The 21,855-nt window shown below is 48.6% G+C and overlaps 8 protein-coding genes across 8 annotated transcripts; 5 read left to right on the top strand and 3 right to left on the bottom strand.

The window, feature by feature from the left end:
* Window positions 1-202: 202 nt before the first annotated feature.
* LAJ45_01656 (uncharacterized protein) lies at window positions 203-1,244 on the bottom strand (the record flags this gene model as incomplete). The annotated part of the gene is made up of 7 exons (XM_046111249.1): window positions 203-226; window positions 318-346; window positions 509-796; window positions 867-873; window positions 938-1,021; window positions 1,078-1,116; window positions 1,173-1,244. 7 exons carry the CDS (start codon window positions 1,242-1,244, stop codon window positions 203-205), a joined length of 543 nt encoding a protein of 180 aa, XP_045975193.1.
* A 461-nt stretch (window positions 1,245-1,705) lies between these two features.
* LAJ45_01655 (uncharacterized protein) lies at window positions 1,706-4,273 on the top strand (the record flags this gene model as incomplete). The annotated part of the gene is made up of 6 exons (XM_046111248.1): window positions 1,706-1,850; window positions 1,902-1,980; window positions 2,043-2,460; window positions 2,517-3,005; window positions 3,058-3,432; window positions 3,482-4,273. 6 exons carry the CDS (start codon window positions 1,706-1,708, stop codon window positions 4,271-4,273), a joined length of 2,298 nt encoding a protein of 765 aa, XP_045975192.1.
* Window positions 4,274-6,464: 2,191 nt separating this feature from the next.
* Window positions 6,465-7,787, bottom strand: LAJ45_01654 (uncharacterized protein; the record flags this gene model as incomplete). Its single annotated transcript, XM_046111247.1, has 3 exons — window positions 6,465-6,502; window positions 6,567-7,582; window positions 7,639-7,787. 3 exons carry the CDS (start codon window positions 7,785-7,787, stop codon window positions 6,465-6,467), a joined length of 1,203 nt encoding a protein of 400 aa, XP_045975191.1.
* A 1,216-nt stretch (window positions 7,788-9,003) lies between these two features.
* Window positions 9,004-11,604, top strand: LAJ45_01653 (uncharacterized protein; the record flags this gene model as incomplete). The annotated part of the gene is made up of 5 exons (XM_046111246.1): window positions 9,004-9,072; window positions 9,179-9,279; window positions 9,345-9,676; window positions 9,731-10,420; window positions 10,472-11,604. 5 exons carry the CDS (start codon window positions 9,004-9,006, stop codon window positions 11,602-11,604), a joined length of 2,325 nt encoding a protein of 774 aa, XP_045975190.1.
* Window positions 11,605-12,854: 1,250 nt separating this feature from the next.
* LAJ45_01652 (uncharacterized protein) lies at window positions 12,855-13,106 on the top strand (the record flags this gene model as incomplete). The annotated part of the gene is made up of 1 exon (XM_046111245.1): window positions 12,855-13,106. One exon carries the CDS (start codon window positions 12,855-12,857, stop codon window positions 13,104-13,106), a length of 252 nt encoding a protein of 83 aa, XP_045975189.1.
* A 465-nt stretch (window positions 13,107-13,571) lies between these two features.
* On the top strand, window positions 13,572-15,739 carry LAJ45_01651 (uncharacterized protein; the record flags this gene model as incomplete). The annotated part of the gene is made up of 6 exons (XM_046111244.1): window positions 13,572-13,973; window positions 14,043-14,286; window positions 14,780-14,851; window positions 14,915-15,282; window positions 15,348-15,458; window positions 15,521-15,739. The coding sequence occupies 6 exons, from the start codon at window positions 13,572-13,574 to the stop codon at window positions 15,737-15,739; spliced, it is 1,416 nt and encodes a 471-aa protein (XP_045975188.1).
* Window positions 15,740-16,586: 847 nt separating this feature from the next.
* On the bottom strand, window positions 16,587-19,288 carry LAJ45_01650 (uncharacterized protein; the record flags this gene model as incomplete). Its single annotated transcript, XM_046111243.1, has 3 exons — window positions 16,587-18,961; window positions 19,036-19,188; window positions 19,249-19,288. The coding sequence occupies 3 exons, from the start codon at window positions 19,286-19,288 to the stop codon at window positions 16,587-16,589; spliced, it is 2,568 nt and encodes an 855-aa protein (XP_045975187.1).
* A 1,691-nt stretch (window positions 19,289-20,979) lies between these two features.
* On the top strand, window positions 20,980-21,356 carry LAJ45_01649 (uncharacterized protein; the record flags this gene model as incomplete). Its single annotated transcript, XM_046111242.1, has 3 exons — window positions 20,980-21,084; window positions 21,172-21,230; window positions 21,299-21,356. 3 exons carry the CDS (start codon window positions 20,980-20,982, stop codon window positions 21,354-21,356), a joined length of 222 nt encoding a protein of 73 aa, XP_045975186.1.
* Between the last annotated feature and the right edge of the window lie 499 nt (window positions 21,357-21,855).

Raw genomic sequence — 21,855 nt, 5'->3', positions numbered from 1 at the left:
AAAGAAAACAGGATGAAGAGAAAATCAAAAAAAAAAAAAAAAAACACGCAACCGGCAATTAATCAAACAGTCGCCCATATCATGAAACAAACCACCCGTCCAGCACTCTAACTAAACAACCAAACCCTCTCAACATGAAAATAAGGGGGGCATGTCTTGTTACTATATACGTTTCCATTTTCTAAAACTGGTGATGGTGCGTTTATTGGTTCTCTTGGACGGTAGTCTACAACAACAAACAATAACAATGTCAGCGAGTGTGCACGATCTCAGAGTGCCAGAACAGGGGGGGGGGGGGGTAGGAGAGATAAACGCACCACAAGCCAATCCATGCCGTCGTTCACACCTGTGATAATCCCGGGAGGACGCGTCAGCAAATCTTACTCTTAAGTAGCATGAAGCTTGTCTGTCTTCTCCGCCAATATATCATCACAGCAAACCCCTCCATCTCCACCACAACCCCGCGCCAAACACATTCCAGATAACGAAAAAAAAGAGTCTTGCTTACCATCACCCGTAACAGCACTGCACCCAAAGATGCTCCAATTCCTTTCCTTCAAGCTTGGGAGCTTCAATGCCTCACTGATCTCGGCTGCACCCAGCACGCCGGGCTGATCCTGCTTGTTTGCAAACACAAGCAGACTTGCGTCGCGCAGCTCGTCCTCGTTAAGCATTGCTGCTAGCTCCTCGGCGGCAGTCTCAAGACGGGTGTGGTCTGTGGCGTCAACAACGAAGACGACAGCCGCCGTGTTGGCGTAGTAGCAGCGCCAGTAGGGTCGAATCGAGGTTTGACCACCTGTGAAGAGGGAGTGTTAGTTCTCATGTTGTATCTTCATGATTACTGGTGGAATGAGCTCATCTCGTACCAAGATCCTGCGGCACTTGTTAGCTTTCTCAGGACATGGTAGAACGGGATATGCGGATATAGCAAACATACCCAGACATTGAAATTCAGGTTTTTGTATGTGACGCTCTCGACATTGAAACCGATTGTAGGGACCGTAGTCACCACTTCACCAATCTTGCAGCACCCTGTTAGATCAAGCTCCCCTCCTCCCCCCACTCCGATCGCCATACCTTCAGCCGGTAGAGTAATGTAGTTTTTCCAGCGTTGTCCTGAGACCGCCCGTTAGCAAAAGATACTCCCAGTATTCCTCGGTGGAGCTACACACAAGTCCCAATATCAATATCCGGACCTCCTTCTTCGACCATAACCGCGAAAACATGCTCTGGAAAGCTCCCATGATGGCGCGTGAATGAGATGAAAGGCTGAGAGTAACTTTTAAATGGTGTGTAAGTGGAGTATAGCTCTAAGAAGCGAATATGTAGTATGCAAACAGTACGAGGGGTGGCACTGCTCTGGTTTGTATGTCTGTAAAAATTCTATTTGGCTCGTGCTGGACGGTCAGGAGAAAAAAAAGAGTGCAACAAACCCCCGGGGACTCAGAGCTGCCAGCTTACTTAGGAGAAACGTGTAAAACTCCCCCTTACTAAGCCCCGCCCGAACCGAGAAATGAGCCCCCGCCAAGCAAAAGCAACACAACGCGAGAGCCACTCGCTCCTACTTGCTGTGCCGAGAAGGGATTCGGGAATTGCTCTCCCAAATCCCCCAAACAACAACCAACCTCAACTCCGCCTACCACTGACGTTGGGCCCCCATACACCACTCATTGAATACCCCCATAACCGCGATATAGAAGAAACAATGTCGAGGGCTACGTCGCCTTCAATGCAAGATGTCAATATCGCCATAGCAGCTGCAACATCGTCCATGGCCCCACTGCTGCAGCCCGCAAAGCCAAAGATGCCACCGCCTAAGAAGTCTGGAAGGGCGCTCATGCGCGAGGAGGGTACGTTTTACTATCACGAAGCTGCAAGATGGTTCTAACGGTGCACATAAGGTCTTGAGCGGACTGACAATAACCTCCGAACCCACTCATGGCCGATGACCCCCATGATCAACCAGAAGAACTACTACACGTCCGTTCTCCCCCGCCTGCGCACTTTATCTAAGACCCGCTAATATAGCAGCCAAAAACCAGTGAATATCTCAAGCGCGATGATCAGATCATGGTATTCCGTCAGCAGCAAGAGGAGGCCGTCCGCGCGCAGGCATTGCTGGCCGAGAAGGAGCGACAAGCTGCGGCTGCGGCTGCCGTGGACCTGAATGCGATGGATATCGACAGTCAAGCTGTTGTAGATGATGCAGCTGCCAATGTGGCCGCGGAGGAGCAGGAGGAGGCTACGCTCGGGAGTAAGGTCATTGTGATCCACCCAGGATCGCAGAACCTGAGGATTGGCCTGGCGAACGATGCGTTGCCAAAGAGCTTGCCGAATGTAATTGCGAGGCGCGCAGACAAAGCAGAATATGAGGAGGAAGAGAGAAGCCCCAAGAGGATGAAAGTTGTGGACGATGATGGGGACGAGGTCGAGTCGGACGATGCGATGTTTGGAGAAGAGGTTTGTGCTGGTTGTTTGCGAACGAAAGGACGGGATTCGGTTGCTGACGGGAGTAGTTTGAAACGGAGTTTAATAAGATGTCGAATGAGCTTAAAGTCCGCATGCGACATAATAAACGGCGTATTCTACCAAACTCTAGAGATCTCGTCCTTTCGTACAATCGTCGTACTCCTCCGGAGATAATCAAAGAGCATAACGACCCCTATCGCGTTGACTGGACGGAGATCACCAAAAAGAGTGAATACTTTGTCGGCCATGAAGCCCTGAGGATTCCAGACAATTCAAACCCTCGGTACAGGTTATTCTGGCCAATTAGGTACGGAACTTTCAATGAGCGTGATTACAAATCCAAAAGACGGGTCCTCGAAGATGTATCTACAATTATTGAAGATGCGATCAAGAAAGAGCTCAAGCTCGAAAAGAAGGATCTCAAGACGTACTCTTGCGTACTGGTAGTTCCGGATCTGTATGAAAAGAATTATGTCACGGAGATGCTGGATTTGCTGTTGAAGGAATTTTGGTTCTCGCAAGTCTGCATTATACAGGTATTATCACTCGTCGAAAGGGTTAGGGTTAATGGTGACTAATACGCACTAGGAATCATTGGCCGCATCTTTTGGTGCTGGCTACTCGCAAGCCTGTATCGTGGATATTGGCGCGCAGAAAACCTCAATCTGCTGTGTTGAAGAAGGGATGTGCGTGCCAGAATCACGATTGAACCTGAAATATGGTGGTCAGGACGTAACAGAAGCGTTGCTGCAGATGATGTTATCGAACAACTTCCCGTACCAAGAGATAAATTTGTGGCATCGATATGATTATCTTCTGGCTGAGGAGTTGAAGATAAAATACTCCACACTCAACGACTCGGACATCAGCGTGCAGGCTCATGACTTCCATTTGCGAACGCCTGACAATGATACTAAGAAGTATTCCTTCAAGACATACGATGAAGTCATGCTAGCTCCACTGGTATGTTTCCTTCCTATCTGACCATCAATCACTACTAATATCTCACTAGACCCACTACAACCCCACACTTCTCGACCACTCCGAAAAGCTCCGTGGCCGCCGTTCCCTCTGGGAGCGCTCCTACGACCTCTACGATGGCCACCCCAACGACCCACACTCAACGGCCGAACTCCAACTCTTCCAATCGCTCGCCCCACGCCCCCCCACTCCAGAACCTTCCCTCAACCCCTCCCTCACAACCCCCGCACGCCCAGCTCAACCCGGTTTCCCAAGCACATTCGGCATGCACCTCAACACCACCGATACCCCCCGCTCCTCCGCTGCCGGCTCCCCCGTCCCTGAAGGCACGCCCAACGCCGCCGGTTCCGCAACACCCCTCCAACCTGGCATGCTCATCTTCAACAGCGGAGGCGGCGGCTCCGTCGGCGCCCCCAACAACGGCGGTGGTCGCTCGCCCCTCGAGCTCGCTGAGGAGCGCGACAAGATTGTCCCGGTAATGCCGCTCGACCGCGCTATTGTTGAGTCAATCACGCATGCTGCTAAGGGCGAGGAGAAGAAGATCCGTGACTTCTTGTCCGGGATTATGGTGGTTGGTGGCGGTGGTCTGGTCTCGGGCTTCAATCACATGCTTGAGGAGAAGGTGAGGGCGCTGAAGCCCAGCAAAGATTATCAGATTATCATTGGAGTGCCGCCAAGAGAGCTAGACCCGCAGGTGATTGTGTGGAAGGGGGCAAGCGTGTTTGGGAAGTTGAGGGGCACGAATGATAGTTGGATTAGGCAGAATGAATATGATATGCTAGGGGCGAGGCTGCTCACGTACAAGTGTTTGTGGACTTTTTAGTAGCTTTTTCTTTTTCTTTTCTTTCTTTCTTGGGTTTTGAAGAGATGGTAATGAGATTTATGCGGATGGGAGTAATAGCGTAGTTAGATTCGCCGTGGATGCTGGGGATTGAATTATCTATTATACAAGGATTAGGAGTGTGTGTGAGTCGAGATAATATTGGGACTGTTGAGCTCCATACCCAAAGATGTATCGTATTTTCTGACCAGGGAGTGGATATCCGCGTTTTGCGTGATAAAAAACTCGTAATACAAATGTATCATTCCTTATAGGATATTATATTAGTAAATACATGTACGTTCCTCTAAACATTGAAAATGAATATCTGAAAGAAAAAAGGCTCCTCTAACTCAGCTAATCACATTTAAATTACACATTACATACTCTGCATATCCATAAACCTACAGAATGCTCCTACCCAGCATCTAGCGGATAAACTTAGCTAAACCCCCAGCTCAGCGAGGTGTGGTTCGATCCACATGAAAATATTTATGGATCATACGATATCACTCGCTAGCTCTATTTAGGCCGGGTAACCTAAACATCTCAGAATTTTCCGGCAAATCAAGTCGGCATTCAACCACCCTAGCAAGCCCGGAGCGAACCGAAAATCTGTTTACCTCAAACGAAAAGAGCCCGCAAAAACTCTACATATACCATCCACAAGACCTTGCTGTCACTATCTAGTGGATTCACCCGGGAACAAAAGACAGCTCTTCCGGCCATGGGGATACGTAACGGTTTCCCCAGGAAACAGATATATTGGCGCACGCCATGCGTACGAGAGTGTAAACAAGCACTTAAAGATGGACATATTCATATTTTCTACAATAGCACGCACATGGAGCGGGGAATGACTGCCTTCTGGATAGTCCAGCCGGATTCGCTCGACCTCCGCATATAAACCCACACTGGCCGGGATATGTATGGTAATGTAATGAAGCCAGGGTAATTGGTATAGATCCTTGATCGATCTCCAAGGAGGGTTTATCTAAACCTTGTATTCCTTCATTAAACCTCGCTACGAAGACTAGGCCATAGAGTAGTTTCTACAGGCGTCAGAAAGGAGTCCGATTATTGGACCTTTGTTGTTCATAGCCTATCACTCATATGAGTGATTCGGTGTGATTATATGTTTTTATAAAACATGTAGCTACAGCTCAAACATGACATCGTGGCCGAGTGGTTAAGGCGACAGATTAGAAATCTGTTTCGTTCGCGAGCGTAGGTTCAAATCCTGCCGATGTCGAAACAACCTCATTTTTTTTCTTTTATCGAATCCGATAGTTTGCGACCGATCGGGGGAGTGAAACTGTTCGTTTTTACTCACACCGTGGACGAGCCTCGGAGCAAACACTAGCAGGAAATACGGACTGACTGGGATTAACAATCACTAAGAACATTTTTACTGCGCTGTGGATTTAAACTTTCGAAAGAGGATTCCTCATCTGGTTATTGGTATTGTATTTATGCTGTATTCCGTTCAAGAACGTCGGCATTTCGGTAACACTTGGTTCTAACTAATGTTAGTTTTGCTGATCACCTTACCGTCGAAACGCATACAATTTTGAGCCTTATTCAGTCGGCTTATCCAGATCGTAGGCTCATAATAGCCTTATGAATCCAATAAGGTTCAAATAAGTATTATTTAAGCATGTTTTAAGGATGAAATAAGGTTTAAAAAAGGATTTTTGTACTGATAAAGCTATTGTGAGCCTACGTTCTGGATAAGCCGACTGAATAAGGCTTAAAATTGTATGCGTTTCGATGGTAAGGTAGGTTGGCCCATTGTCTATTCATCAATAGACAGTTCTCATTGCCGACAATCCACTATTCAAATTGGAGGATCACGAGGGGAGCCATCCGTTCGTGAGACGGACGTCAGTGGCTCGTGAGCGGGCTGCAACATTAACCTGGTCATGATAAATCACAAATTGTCACTCGTCGCTTTCACTCGAACGTTTCATTTCCATTATCTAGGACAAATTTCAGGACAGAAAGCTAAAGCGTCTACACAAAACAGCAAGCATACATAAAGACGTAGATAGGTATTGTTAAAGGCAGAAAAGAAACCTATGCGCGCTCGTAAACAGACTATGTAAAAGAAAGCATATTTCACAGATGGTATCGTTTTATATGCCAATGCAAATCGCTCGCTCATAAATACAACACACATGTCTCATACATGTAGCTAATACTCCATCGTCTTCTTGATACTGTCGAAAACCCCTTTTGAAAAACATTGTCAGTAAACTATCTCACAGGTAACCGGTCTTTCGGAAGGAAAACTTACTTGCGACATCAGGAACCATGAAATTCTCGAAAACTAGTGGCATGTGCACATCCCACCCAGTGACTCTTTGAACTGGAGCCTCTAGCCTCAAGAAACTTCTCTCCTGTACCTCTGATGCTATACTCTCCCCTACACCCCCAGTTCTACTCGCCTCATGAACAACAATGCACCTGCCCGTCTTATCAACACTCTCCTTGATAGTCTGCTTGTCCCAAGGCCTGATGGTCCTTAGATCGATGACCTCTACGCTGACACCCAACCTTTCCTTCGCAGCTTTTGCGGCAAGTTCACACACATACATCATAGTTCCCCATGAAATGAGTGTAATCTGATCGCCCATCTGGACAATCTCGGCCTTGCCGATTGGAAGCTCGTATTCTCCAACTGGCACCTCTTCGACTGCGGCACGGTAGAGGATCTTCGGCTCCATAAAAACAACTGGATCAGGACCACGAGCAGCTGCTATTAGGAGTCCCTTGGCTTGTATCGGGCCACGTGGGATAACTACTTTAAGACCTTGTGTTCCCATGAAAAATCCCTCTGGAGACTGAGAATGATAAAGTGCACCATGCCCAACTGCACCTGTAGGCATGCGAACCACAAAATGACCGCTATTGAAAGATTCCGCTCCACCGCTGCGGTACCGGAGCTTAGAAGCTTCGTTGTGTAGCTGGTCGAAACTGGGGAACAGGTAATCGGCAAATTGGATTTCTGGAAGAGCAGTATGACCTTGTGTGGCCATGCCAACAGCAAAACCGATAATTCCTTGCTCGGTCAGAGGTGTGTTGAAGACTCTCTCGCCGCCAAAACGCTCGGAGAGACCCATGGTGCATCGGAATACACCGCCGAAAGCTACGTCCTCACCAAATATACAGGCTTTCTCATCGGTTTCTAGGATAGTTGCAAGAGCATCGTTTACTGCTTGGAATAGGTTCATACGCTTCGTTTTAGAAGTTGTGCTTAGTGTAGATGGAAGCTCGGGATTGGAGAAAGCAGCTTTCGAATTGAGTGCAAGACTACAGGTGATATGTTAAATAGGGATAAAAAACTAGAGAGAAGCTTAGGTTCATACTAAGAAGATGCTGCAAAATCAATTGGAATATTTAGCTTCCGTTTCTCGAGATTTCCTTGAGCATGATTGCGTCTAGACGAGGTAGAAAATGGAACTGTAGCTCTAAATGCAGGACGTAGAAATCTTAAAGGAACTACTGATCTCATCATGATGAATTATAAGCAAATTCCGGGATACTCTGGGGTATGGTGCTGGAATTCAGGGGATGTTAAGAGTTGGGGTTTATGGCTCTTGCAGCTTCTTGGATCAAGTTCGTGACCTTTCCCCGGATTTCAGCTCGCCTATCGTCGGCTGACAACGGCGAGATTCTTGGCATGATCTGCAAGTAACCTTTTACTTTAGCCACGCACTGAAGCCACCGAGAGAACCTCGGGCCCGTAAAGTGAACCGCCACATGCTTAAGTTAAGGGCAACAGCTAGGATTAGCTGGGTTGGTTAGGTCAGTTAGGGAATGGCAACAGCGGTTCAGGGGTCTCCCAATAACCGCCCTGGCCAGCGCCTCCCTATCACCCAAACAAGATTGGTCTTAATCATTCTGAATCAACGGCTGCAAGGTACCGAGCATTGGCGATAGGCCATGCGACGTGCAACGAGGAGAGCGTGAGAATGTTAAGCCCTGCTTCTAGTTTGCCTCAGACTGTCTCTTTCCTCCTTCGTGTACCAAGATCATGTTTGCTTTTTCAATGATTCAATTGTTTTCAGGTGATTCTTCAAGGCTTCCAGTTCACCATTCTCTGAGAGGAATGAGGAATGGCCACATCCCGGGGGTTCTCTTTAGACCAATCAAGCTGGGAACCAATCTAAATAGAGAGGCATCGTTCCCTCCATATGCTGTAAATTATATTCAAATTTGAGTGACCCACTAATATCGTGGTTGGAAGGTGAAGCACACTGCTGTTTGATCAACAGGTGTCTACCCCAGCGACCCTTACAGGCCTTCAGCCTGCCCTCAGCATCTCGTTCAATTGGCTGTCACCCCCCCTCCCAGTACTTGGCTCCTGTCGCCCACAGTAGCTGCACATTTCCTCAAAGAGTCGTCATCCTCTCGTTTACTCCTCAGCGGGTCTTGAAACCGCGAGTTATCCAGATGAGCGCGAAAACGTCCGAGTATCCCAAAATATACTCTAGCGAATTCTTGCAAAAAGCACTTCATCCCCCACTCCTTTCTTCATCATTCTTTTGATATTTCGCTGCCGTCACGATATCTGCCGGGTGCAGCACGACTTCACACATAACCAAGCCGGCTGGATCTGGCACCCTCGAAAGCAACATTCAGGCACAGGAGGCCTGCTGGGGAATTTCGATTACTTTCAACAATCTTTTGACAAAGCATTTCTTTTGTGGCTTTCTTTTGTTTTCTGAGCGATGGGGTGGCTTTCGGGATATAAGAAGAGGAAGTCTGAATTAGCACCAGAGCATAAGTTTGAATACATCGTGCGTTTTCCGCTTTACTTACTTTTGCAACGCATTGCGTGCTCCTCCTAAGTCAATGTTTCACTTGCGCCGCATTGGGAGCTAACCAATATCCCGACAACTAAAGAACCTTAAAGATTTCCAGGATAAGTCGTTTGTCAATGTCACAGCTTACGTCTGGATTTATTTGAGTATCTTGATCTCACTCGCATGTGTGGCCGCTGATACGTGAGTGTGTCTCTTCGCATTTCATATATACCTCTCTTTTCTAAATTCTGGAAACAATCATGTAGTTATACGGCCATTACTCTCCTCGTGTATAACAGATGGTCTAGTCAAATCCAACCAGTCATTCCTTTTGAGACAGCAAAAATCATCTTCGCCATTTGTATACTTATCTCCTACCTTCTAATCATTTACGACTGGTTTTTTGCGATCAAGGTCATCAGAAGAGGCGGTGTGGCAGATGCCTACATGAATGTTATTGCGCTGCGCTGGAACAGCGTCTGGGGTGGGAAGGGAGACGATGATTCTGGCTGGAAAAGATTCCTGGTATTTGCTCGACTGACGGAGCAAAGAGGAAAAGCAGACTATGTTGCTTTGTTCACCTACTTTTCCTTCAAAGGTATAGAGGAATTTTTACCCAGCGCAATCGACTATGCTAATCACAATATTGCAGGTTGGGTGGGGGTTGTCTTTGCTGAGGGTCCCAGAGTTGTCATAAATACATTCACTCTCGTCTCTGTTGTCTCTGCGGATCTCCTTCCAGAGAAAGAGGCTGAGGCTCTCTCAGCAATCTCCAAATTTTTCGAAAACATCGACCATCTCTGGAGCGAAAACAAGATTCAAGTCGTGGTCCTATGTTCGATGGCCTTCACTACAATTCTCTGGATTTTTGCAGTTTTACAGCTTCTCATTGCATGCATTCTCTTCATCACGTTTCTTTGGCACGTTATGAATGGTGACTCGCTCCGAAAATACTGTAAAGAACGTATTGATAAGCGAATGGGCGAGATTGTTCTTGCAAACCACAAGAAAGGGATCCAGAAGGAGAATAAGGAGAAATCTCAAGCTGGGATGCTACGCGCACCGACGATTCCAGCTGCGGCAATGATGGAAAAGCCGTCATATGCATCTTCAATAATTAGTTCGAATATCTCAGCAGGAGCGAGGATGCAGCAGCCATCTCGGCAACCAACGCTGCCTAGTATTGCAGATATGGAGAGCAGAAGAGGGACACCGAAGCCGCTGCAACGTGTGCAGACTTCGACTTCTGTCGCTAGCTCTGGCCGTCCGATGGGCAGAAGCCAGACGATGATGTCTGGTTCATCCTACGAATCATCTGCCCCATTGATTTCGTCACAAGCAGGTATGGGATATGGAGGACAGGGATTTCGAAGAGGAAGTAACGAGAGTACAGAGTACGCGGAAAGGCAGCAGCAGGTTCAACGACAATGGGGTTCTCCACCGCCTATGCCTGCCCCTCCTTCCACATACGGATACGCGGGCAACGGCGGAGGAAGAAGCGAGGGCAGCAGAACACCTGCGCCGACATATGCCGGAAGCATCGTTGGTAGTAGAACTCCTGCGCCGTCATATGCTGGAAGTAGCAGTGGCAGGAGTGAGGGGAGAAGAACCCCAGCTCAGAGAAACGGGCCAGGCTTCCAAACTCAGGACTACCACTCGCCATCATCGCAGAGCGGAAGAGGCCCATTTGCTGCAGATAGATTAAACAGGCAACAAATGCAAGATGGATATGCCGATGGATCATCCATGTCTGGACAAGGCCGGTACCAGGGACAAGGTGGACAATATCCACAGAGACCACCGCCAAGTAGATCGGGGTCAGGTAGATCAGGTTATGCACCAGGACAAGGGAGATTCCCGATTGCAGTGATGTCCAGAGAGCAGCAACTGCAATCAGCGCAGAATAGGTTCCCAATCGCACTTCCGAGAGAGCAACCGCCACAGCAGCAGCAACAACATGAACCGCAATACTATAGTGAATCTCCAATTGAAATGATGCAGTCGCCTCAGGAATACTACCCAGCCCACCAACAGACTCCTACAACAGAGCAAAACCCATTGCAACTACCTCCAGACCCACAGCCATATGCATACGAATATTTCCCACCAAGTCGCCAACAACAGCAACAACAGCAGGAGCAAAGTTACCAGCAGCAAGAGCAATCGCGCCCTCGATTACCTCGATTAGATACCCAAACTCCCAGCCCAGTAAACGCTGGTGGGTACAAACGACCAACATATACTCCTGCTTCAGCTGTTGCAAACACCCCTTCCTCGGCTGCTAGAAATGCTCCTGGTCAGAACTTTGATGAACTACCATCAAGTTACTTTTCTAGTAGAGAAGATCCCATACAGGTACGAAGTACCACGACGCCTCCAGTCGTTAGGGAATTTCAACAGCCACAGAGGAGCGCAACGGCAAGACCAGACATTGGGATGCAAGGTTCAAACGAACATGGTCGATTCCAACCGCCGGCAAGGAGCGCAACAACGAGGCCAGAAGATTTTATTAGAAGGGATATCTGAGAGATGTAGCTGATAGTGCGGTTATGGATACTGGGTTGTGCGCAGCTAAATTTGTCTGTTTTAGAGCAGGCTTTGAGACGACTTGTAGATTATAGTGTTGAGACGGCCGATTAATTATCTCTTTCATTCTTTTTTTATATTTCGAGAAACTTTCCCCTCCTGTGGTAGATAGTGTATATACTTTTCTTTCTCCCTGAATGACAAGATAGATTTCCATTGTATATCTATACTTTTTTTTCTTCTTTTCGACCCGGGCAGTTCAATTGGTAGCTATGTGATATATTAATGATGTCTGGTGACCGGGTAATTAAGCCGTAGACCAGGCTTTGATCACCCTATTCCGAGAACATGGTAAAAAAAATAGCCAACAAGGTTTTCAGTGGCATCACTGATTATCACTCGTACAGAACTCGCATACAACTTAGGGGCCGTTTTGATCTATATTAATTTCGAAGTCATGAAACCAGATTAGCTGAAGATTGATTTGAAGAATCACGCTCAATATAAGGAAGGAGAAAGAGATGTCCATAGACGACTAGTCGACTGACTATCAAGACTATCTCACTGCCGTCGTAGTGGAAGCATGTAGTTAGTTAGACCTAGGCCTAGAGAATACCATCGATTGCCGCTGAGTGCAACAATGCTCATAGCCAGAAAGTTGTAGTAGGACGACGCCAGACCCTTTATCACCTTCTCATTCTTGCCCTCGTTTTGTCATGGTATTGATGAATACCGAGTGCCACGGGGGTGGAGATGTGGGATGCCTAGGCATGTGGTCCTTTCATGGCATTCAGAGCGCCCTGATGTGTATGAGGATTTGTGTGATGAATTTCCTTTCGCTGTAAATGTTAGTGGAGGTTACGGATGACCAAATTTCAGAGAATACTTCTGGCTAACGTTCAGTTTCTATTCTAGCTTGGCAATATTTGGGGACTAAGACCCGATCCAGAGTTACGAACTACATGTATGTACATGTAGTCTCACGGAATTCTAAATGCATGCACGTTTGGAAAAACATAAGACCCAGTTGACACGGCCCTCGGTTACTACTTAGAGTCACAAGCCATCACTCGATGAAATCTGGCCTACTTAATATATAATGGCTTAACTGACAAGTGGCAATATACATACTTATACATGCAGCTCGCCACAAAACAAGCTCATATTCCTCAATTACAACTTCGATCACGATTTATTAGATTCTTACTCTAGCTAAATTTCAAAACCACTAGAACTATTCAACTCAAATCATGCCCCCGCAGCATATCTTCATGTTTGATCCCTTGACTGTTAAAAGACTTCAACTACTTGAGCAAGATTCTCGCAAACAGGGAAAGATTGCAGCAAACCCTTATCCGCTGGTCGATGGGGTGGAGCCTGACGTTCTTGTTCTCGCTGAGGTTATTAATGATTGTAAAATAAAACTATATGGTGTCATGAACTTGGTACAAGGTGCTACTGGAACTGAGTTCTCAAGCAATGCTGACGAGGTTGTTCTCTAGATCGGTAAATGGGATTTACCGACCTTCGCCATCAACAGAATGGGCAATTTTATAAATGATTACGCCGAGTTCCAGAATAGAATCCGTGGTAAGAATTAATATATCTGTGTGGTAATTACAAACGTACTCGACTGATATGTATTACTTTGCAGAGATGACACATGAAAATATCTTTGTCTGGTTACCCCAGTATGGAAGATCATTTAATGAAAAGTCTTGGGTGACAAGACCGACTCAAATAGTGCAGTTTATTGGTGGTGAAGCGTTATTGAATGATACTGCTTGCGTGACTGTCGATGGCGTGCTTTGGGATTTCAATAGAGTCCTAGAGAAATCCTGCACTCTCTGCTTCGTGTCTTCAAGTACTCGTGAAGGTTTGATCCCCTCTTCAGAAACCAAAACTCGACGCCAACTTATCAATATTCAATAAATTATTCAGGAAAAGAAGTGATAGCACACTCCTCAATGCATCTTCTTGGTCAGATTTTGGAGCTTAGATTTAACTGTCTTCTTCTCGGGTGGAGGATTGATAAATATGGGCAGTTTTACCATGATATTGCCAATATTGAAACGGTGAATGGACGATATATCGCTGTCGATGTCACCCAAGAAGACCTGACCACTCTACAGACCATTGCGGAAATGGTTATTAGAACGAACTTCAGATTCGATCGTATTACCGTAAAAAAGGCCGATCTTGCGAAGATGTTCAAATACAGTGAACACAGGGTGGATCAGATTGATGAATACATTCCAGATGATACCTATGATACGGTTTATAGATGTGGCATTTTTATTGATCTAGACCTGAGCGGCGTGCCACACGTTAGAGAATCCAGTATCCTTAAGGAGTTTGAGGTCATAAAGGTATATATAAACATGTTATCTGATCAGACTATGAGTTAATTTTATGCTAACCGGTAAATTTTGATTAAGGATGTTTCACTGAAGCCTCGACGAATGGCAAGAGGGACTGTAACGCGTGTCTTCGGCAGGTCTAGACCTGTAGAAAAGAAAAGCGAGGGAACGGACTCGGGCTACACAGACCATACAGACGAAGAAACGGACTCGGACTCTACAGACCATGCAGACGCAAAAACGGACCCGGACTCTATAGACCATGCAGACGATGAAAGTTGTGCAGGTGTAGCTAAAGAGGATGAAGTCTACAATATGGATGGTACGATAAAACTACCCTGATATATTAAAAAGCAGTCGCAGCATAGCAATGCGCTCCGGGCATGCACGTTCAAACCAGGGATATATATCCAAAACCTGCGTCACAAATCTGTATTGTTTCTTGTGGGTAGTTTTAACACAATAGCTATCGATGCCATGGCTGTAAATATATTTTTTGACCTTTAGAGAGGCTTCAATTTCCTTTGAGAATTGTGATTCGTAGATAACATGTATATAATATGGGCTGCCGTGATTGCGGCCTAGCACATACTCTATATGCACACTCGCGGTTATTATTATTTGCTCTTCATGATCCATTCTTTGAACGGCATTTACTATGTACTTCTAAAGTACATTATTGTTGATCCCTGCCAATGACGGAATGTACCACTTCGGAGAACAGTGGCCCGCTTGGAGGAGTCATTGCAGGGTTTCGGACACCTGGTGGGGTACTCTGCTATCAACCATAGCTGGCTTCTGGTGAAGTACTTAAGAACCAACACCACCATCCCAATTCCACGATCACCCACAGCTCCGGGATAAAACAAGTCTACTTCATTTCACCAGTAAGTAATATCTACACCGTCAACTTCTCCTCGCCTACTAACTACAATAAATTCACCCCCCAGTGGCCCCCAATCTCGTCACCCTCGTTCGCCACGGCCAGGCCGCTCACAACGTCGACTTCCAGCACCACCTCCCCGACACCTACCTCACACCCCTAGGCGAATCCCAATGCCAATCCCTCCCGTCGCGATTTCCAGCCGAGCCCTCAGTCACACTACTAGTGTCCTCGCCGCTCAAACGCACGCTGCAGACCACGCTGATCGGGTTTGCGCCGCAGGTGCAGAGCGGAGTCAAGATTGAAGTGGTGCCAGAATTTCAAGAAGCCTCAGCGCTGCCGTGTGATACCGGGAGTGCGAGGGAGGTGTTGGAGAAGGAGGAGGCGTTTAAAGGCTTGGATTTCAGCAGGTTAGGGGAGGATTGGAATTCGAAGGTATGTTGTGCGGTTTCTCTGGTGTGTGGTGTGTAGTACTAATAGGGTGTGGTGTGGCGATGTAGAAAGGAAAGTGGGCGCCAGAGCCGGAGGCTTTGAAGGCGCGGGCGAAGGAGGCAAGGAACTACTTGAAATCTCTGGATACGAGCCATGTTGTTGCTGTTCTGCACGGCGCCGTAAGTCCCCCCGCTCCTCTCCATTGCCATACCCTTATAGCCATCTCTAATAGAAAGCGTAGTTCCTGCACTACCTGACCGAAGACTGGGCTGGCGACGGATCGTACCACGGCACTGGATGGGCCAACACCGAGTTCCGCTCGTACACGTTCAAGGACGAAGAGGGCAACAATGCCACGCTGGTGGAGACGGAGGAGTCGCGTAATAGAAGGACGGAGCATCCGTTGGGTAACACGGAGATGAAGGAGTTTGAGGAGGTGGAGGGGAAGACGAAGAATTGATGATATCAATGATTGAATTACAGGTTTTTTCTTCTTTCAATAGTTACGTACTTAGTTAGCTACATTGGTACTGCAAGTAATCCGGATAGACTAGACGGCTAGTCATAAATACAAGGTACCAACATTGTTTTTAAAACCACATGTAGATTAATAGGCGGGGTTGGGGTGCATGGTTAAGACAAATCGCCAGATAAGGGAATTTCAACGTCTTGTGTGACAGCCCATCTATTTGAACTGCTACTGTAGGACTACCAGTGGAGGTTGTTGGGCATAGGATAGAGTAGAGTGGTGTAACAATTTACCAATGTGCCTAGCTTTGATTCTTCCAACTACAGAAAAGGCTATCTGAAGCCATTTCTCCGGACCATCCTTACAATAAATGAAGTAATCAGTCAATCAATCAATCCGGACCATCCTTTTGAAAGATTTAATCCAAGTTAAGCCAGTAGTAATAAAGTTTATATTCTACTCGCAGCTATAGTACTGCGTTCTACCAACTGCATCTGAGTCCTTCGTCCAATCATAGTCATACAATTTAAGCTCTCCTCCCTCCTCCCTCCCCACCTCCAACAACGTCGAAATGTATTAAACCCGCGCGTCTAAGAGTATCCGCCAAACTAAAGGTCCACTACACAATCATGATATAAAAAACTGATATAATAAAAAAGAAAAGAAAAAGACGAAACCAACCCCCCCCCCCCCCAATCCCAAGTAAAAAAAAAAAAAAAAAGTCCAAAGTCGAATAGCTAAAGAAAAAAGAGACGAAAAAAGGAATATGAGAAAAACCACCGCTTTTTAATACACCCCCCCTCCTCCCCCCCCCCCCCCCCCCCGGGCCGCTCACTATCTACTTCAGCAAATCCCTCTGCTCCTTCTTCTTCTTCTCATTCTCCCTCTGCATCTTCTTGAAAAAGCTATGGCTCTGCTTCGGCATCTGCATCTTCTTATTATACTCCACATACGCCATCCCATCACCTCCCGACACGCCCGCCAGCCTGCCCATGCTCCTTTTATACTTGGCGCCCCTCTTCTTCATATTCGCATTATACGACAGATTCTTGGCGCCATCAAAATCATCCCCCTCCTCCGCGCCCGCATCACTATTCTGCAGCATCACCTCCGCCAGCAGCTCCTTCCGCTCCGCCAGCGTCGAGTACGCCAGCCCCGGCAGGTTCTCGATCCCGCTCAGGTGCGTGATCACCTTGAACGCATACCCCTGGTCCACGAGGAACGCCTGGCGCTTGGACGAGTAGAACATCTCCTGCGTGTCCTTGCTGACGAGCGAGTAGAAGAAGGCGTTGAAGCCCTCGTCGTTCCTGCGCTTTGCTCTGAGGATGCGTCCCAGGCGCTGCGCCTCCTGGCGGCGCGAGCCGTAGTGCGACGAGATCTGGATGAGGCATGTTGCCTCGGGCAGGTCGAGCGAGGTGTCGCCGATCTTGGAGAGGAAGATTGTGTTTACCTTGTCGTTGAGCTGGAAGTTTTCGAGGATCTTGAGGCGCTCGGACTGCGGGGTTTCGCCGTAGATGAAGGCCTTTTGGAGTTTTAGGGCGTAGGCTTTGAGCGCGTAGACGTTGTCGGAGAAGACGATGATCTTGTCGCCGCGCTTCTCGTGGTAGTCGATGAGGAACTGGGCGGCTTGGAACTTGCGCGGGTTCATGATGTAGTGCAGGACTTTTTTGCGCTGGTCGGGCTCGCGCAGGTATTCGCTGTAGAACTCGGGCGTCATGGGGCACCAGACCTCGGCGCATTGCACCTTGGCGATGTGGCCCTGGTCGGCGAGTTCCATCCAGTTGGCTTCGTAGAGCTTGGGCCCGATGAGGAAGTTGAGATCCGTGATCTTGTCGTCTTCTCTGAGGAGCGTTGCGGTGAGGCCGAGTTTGGAGTGCGTGGCAATGGAGGTGACGACCTGCCGGAAGATGGAGGCGGGGACAACGTGCACTTCGTCGAGGATGAGCAGCCCCCACTCGCGCGACTGCAGGAAGTCCATCATCTTCTTGGAGTCGTGCGAGCGGTTGCGGCCGTTGGTGACCATGGAGTAGGTGCTGACGATGATGCCGGCGTCGCCGCGGAACTTGTCCTTGTTGTCGGAGGTGAAGATTGCGATCTGCTCGGGGTTGATGTTGGACCACTTGATGAACTCCTGGCGCCACTGCACAACGCTCATGGACGAGGTGGCCAGCACCACGACCGACTTCTTGATGGTGCAGGCGGCCGTGATGCCGACGAGCGTCTTCCCGGCGCCGCAGGGAAGCACGATGATGCCGCTCTTGGCACGCCCGTTACCAAACATCTTGGAGAGCGACTTCTCCTGGTACGACCGGATCTGCGCCTGCGGCTTGAGGTCAATGTCCAGGTTGGAGTTCTTGCGGTCGTTGCGGAAGTCGTACTCCTCGAGCACGGGGTAGCCCAGGTCAAGACACTGCTTCTGCACCTTCTCCACCTCGCCCGACGGGATCTCGAAGCTGTGCACCGCGTCCTCGTCCTCGTCCTCGTCGTCCTGGTCGTTGTCCCCCAGCCCCGTCACAGACGCAAACACATCCTCCGCGGCCGTCGCCGCCGCCTTCTTCTCGGCGGCCGCCGCAGCGCCGCCCAGCTGCGCGGTCCCCGCCGCGTTCTTGGTCCCGGGAATAACCAGCGCGCCCATCTTTGGCGCCGACTCCTTGATGACGCCCGATCCGGCGTCGCCACCCTGGATACGCGCGGGGCCGATAATCGGGTCCTGCAGCAGCCGCTGCAGCATGGCCGGATCGTTCGACTCGACAAAGTAGCGGTTGTCCTTCAGCACCAGCTTGACCTTCCCGTACGAGCCCGTGCAGTTTGTGATGAACTGGATGATCTTCTCGGGGACGGGGATCTTGCTGAAGCGGTCGATGACGGAGATGATGTCGCGCGGGTCCAGCCCGACCGAGACGGCGGCGTACAGCGAGTGCGGCGTGAGCTTGTACTCGTGCAGGAACGTCGGCCGGCTCATGGGCTCGGCGATGGTCGTGAGGAAGTCCTGCGCTTTTGCGGCGAGCGGCGAGAAGGACTCGAGCACGATGATGCCGTTCTCGGGGTTGATCCAGAGCGGGCGCGAGGCGTGGTCGGGCTTCATGTGTAGGTAGGCGAAGTCGTGCTTGTTGAAGAGGTGGGAGACCGAGTCGCGGGTGCGGACTGCGGGGGCGGCCGTCACGGCGGGGGAGTCGAGAGTGAAGCGGTTCACGACGGCGTTGACGGTGGCCTCTGTGGTGGTGGTGCTGTGGGTTAGCTACAGGCAGACACGGGAGAGAAGGAACTGCTATGGGGAGAAGACGCACTGTCGAGCGCTTTCTTCGTCCGCACAGCACCCTCAGGGGGGGCGAGATCTTCAATCTCGCTGGCAGAGTCTGTGGAGTAGTCATCGGAGCTGTCATCGTCGACGGGGGCGGCGGGCTTGGTGCGTTTTGAGCTTGCGGTGGCGGCAGAGGACCCTGGGTGTGAGTGTGTTAACTAGCTGCTTGGTCAGGGCCAGAAAGCAAGAGATCAACTACCTGCAAACCCGGCAATGGCACCTTTACGCTTGGGAGGCATTGTGACGGTGGTGGTGGTTTGTTGAGGGGTGGGTGGAGGGAGGGAGAGTGGTGGTGGAGGGAGGGAGAGTGGTGGTGGAGGGAGAGAGTGTGAATGTGAATAGTTGGTGGTTGAAGGTTCAGAGCTCTTGACTGGGGCGTGTCTTGGCGCCCAGGCTTTGAGGCTCGCGGGTGTGCGGAATATCGATCATTTCCAACGATGACTCAATTAAGGGCGAGTGAGAAGTCCTGACGGGGGGCTGTGTGCTGAGTGGAGCAGAGCAGAACTCTAGAAATGACTGACTGATCCTGAGCTGGGCGTCTTTGAATGCCTCAGCTTTATGCCTCATTTCTGGCAGGCTTGACTCCATGTTGCGGTAAGCTCGAGAGAGAGTGGACATCACACGCGAATATAGTTACTGCATGGCATTAAGTGATATCCCCGCTCTCCATATTCAACAGATTCAAAGCATATTGTATATGTTTAAAATAAAGAAAATCTGTATTATGAGCCGAGGCCAGGGCTGCGCCTACCTAGTTGCAGTCCTTAACCAATGATGCCACAAGTGTCCAGGACACAGTTGATAGGTCATGTTCCTAGAGCTGATATCAATCAGAAGGAGTCATCTCCTCTCCCCTTATCATACAATCAATCATGCTTCATCGATGGGTCCGATACCTTCTATTTAAATCAGTTTGGCTAAAAAAACTCCTTGCATTTACTCACGCCCTGCAGATGCCGCTGACAGCTGACACTCCTCGCTACAGAACCGACCCTGAGCGCTCCTTCCTTCCATCACTCCACCTTTAAGCTTATCCCCCCCACAACAGCCCACAATGTATGCACAGCGGCCATTCCCGGGGGCCATGAGCGAAGCTTTCGTACGAACCCGGATTCAAAAGCATCCCCCCCCCCACAAAATACACACATATATGCCGCGGGTATTCGCTACTCCTAAACCTATATCCGCTCGAGCGCTCATCATATCATACGTTTTGACTACGGTGCTGTACTCTAGGTACCTGGCTGGCTGGCTGGCGGTCACAGCCGATCACTCGCACCCCCCCCCCCGGGCCGCCATATCCTTGGCAACGGCCACCGCAGACGAGATCAGTCCACTGCCCGGTAACATCAGCCGATCGGTGCATTTTGCGCGCATTACCGAAGCCCTTTTTTTGCTGCATACCACGCCGGTGGGTGTTAATTAACCTTATTGCTATTGCCCTGCTGTTATGGGCAATTGCAAGGGTCCGGGGGTACGCGTGTACAAACACACAGCGCCACTATATGTGAGGAAGGTGGTGGATTCAGCTGGCTGAACTGGAGTTGCCCCGGGGGGGGTGAAGGGTGAAGGGTGAAGGGTGAACGGTGAAGGGAGGGGTAAATAGCATGTTAATTAGATTGCCCGCAAAGTGGGCCGGCACACTTCTGCGCAGACACAGTACATAGTACAGCAGCCTTATCTATCTATCTACATTTATAATATGAGTCCCACTTGTGGCCACGTTTTAAGAGTCGAATTGGAAAGAAAGAAAAAATTGTGATTATAAGTTGCTTGTCGTTTCCCGGCGTTTACAATTTTGTCTTTTTTGGTTTATTAAATACTTCTAGTTTCTCTCCAAAAAAAAAACACTAGTACTACTAATCCAATTTTGATTACCCCCCCCCCCCCCACCCCGCGCCGATATTCGATACTTCAATCGTTGGCAGATATGATCCACCCCAAGATCCAGCTCCGCTCCTTTTCCAGCTCTAGTCTGAGACCTAGATCGGCGTCGTCAAGGCCGAGGGTTATTGGCGTGTATGGATACATAGTTGTAAGCTTCCTCTCTCCCTCGATCCCTCTCTGCTTCTTTTTGTGAATATCAAGTGCATAGGCTAATAATGATGTTATTGGATCCCAGGCTGGATTTACACTCCCATTCGCGGTACCGGCAGCGAGAAGGCGGTCGAGCATCCAAGGGTATTTATAACCACAATCACTGATTATCAGTAGTAACGTTTACTGACGTGGTACTCTACTTGGAATAGGGATATCAGCGGTATGGACCGGAAGGAGGAATTGAGTCTGTATCATTGCTGCCGGTAAATGCAATGAGAATTACGACCAAACTATAAACGAAAAAAAGGGTTCTGCTTCTTGGAGTTTTTCTTTTGTGTGCAATGCAATGTAGGGATTTTTTTTTTTTAATGGTTTCATGAAATTGGTTTTGGTTTTGGTTCTGGTTTTGGATTAAGGTGGATTTTTTGTTTGGAGATCAAATTGTAGGTACTCTTCAAGTAGTTTTTTTTGTTAATTTCACCATGGCGTTTTTTTCTTCTTTTTCTCTCCATATATCCATATATCCACATCTTCACACCGACACCTAGAGACCCAATTGAGCGGAGAGAGCAAAAAAAAAAAAAAAAGAAAAAAGAAAAAAAAAAAGAAAAATAGAAAAATAGAAACACCCACAATCCAATTCTAAGACAAAAAAAAAGAAAGGGACAGAACAAAGAAAACGAAAAACGAAAAACGAAAAAGCCCGCTACTGCAAACTAGCTATATACACCCACCCCCCTCCATCCCACACTCCACACCTCCACAG

This window comes from Morchella importuna (genome assembly GCF_003444635.1).
Source record: "Morchella importuna strain M04M26 chromosome Unknown Morimp01GS003, whole genome shotgun sequence".
Classification (NCBI taxonomy): domain Eukaryota; kingdom Fungi; phylum Ascomycota; class Pezizomycetes; order Pezizales; family Morchellaceae; genus Morchella; species Morchella importuna.
Note: the sequence above shows the minus strand (reverse complement) of the source record. Positions and strands in the feature narration are given on the sequence as shown.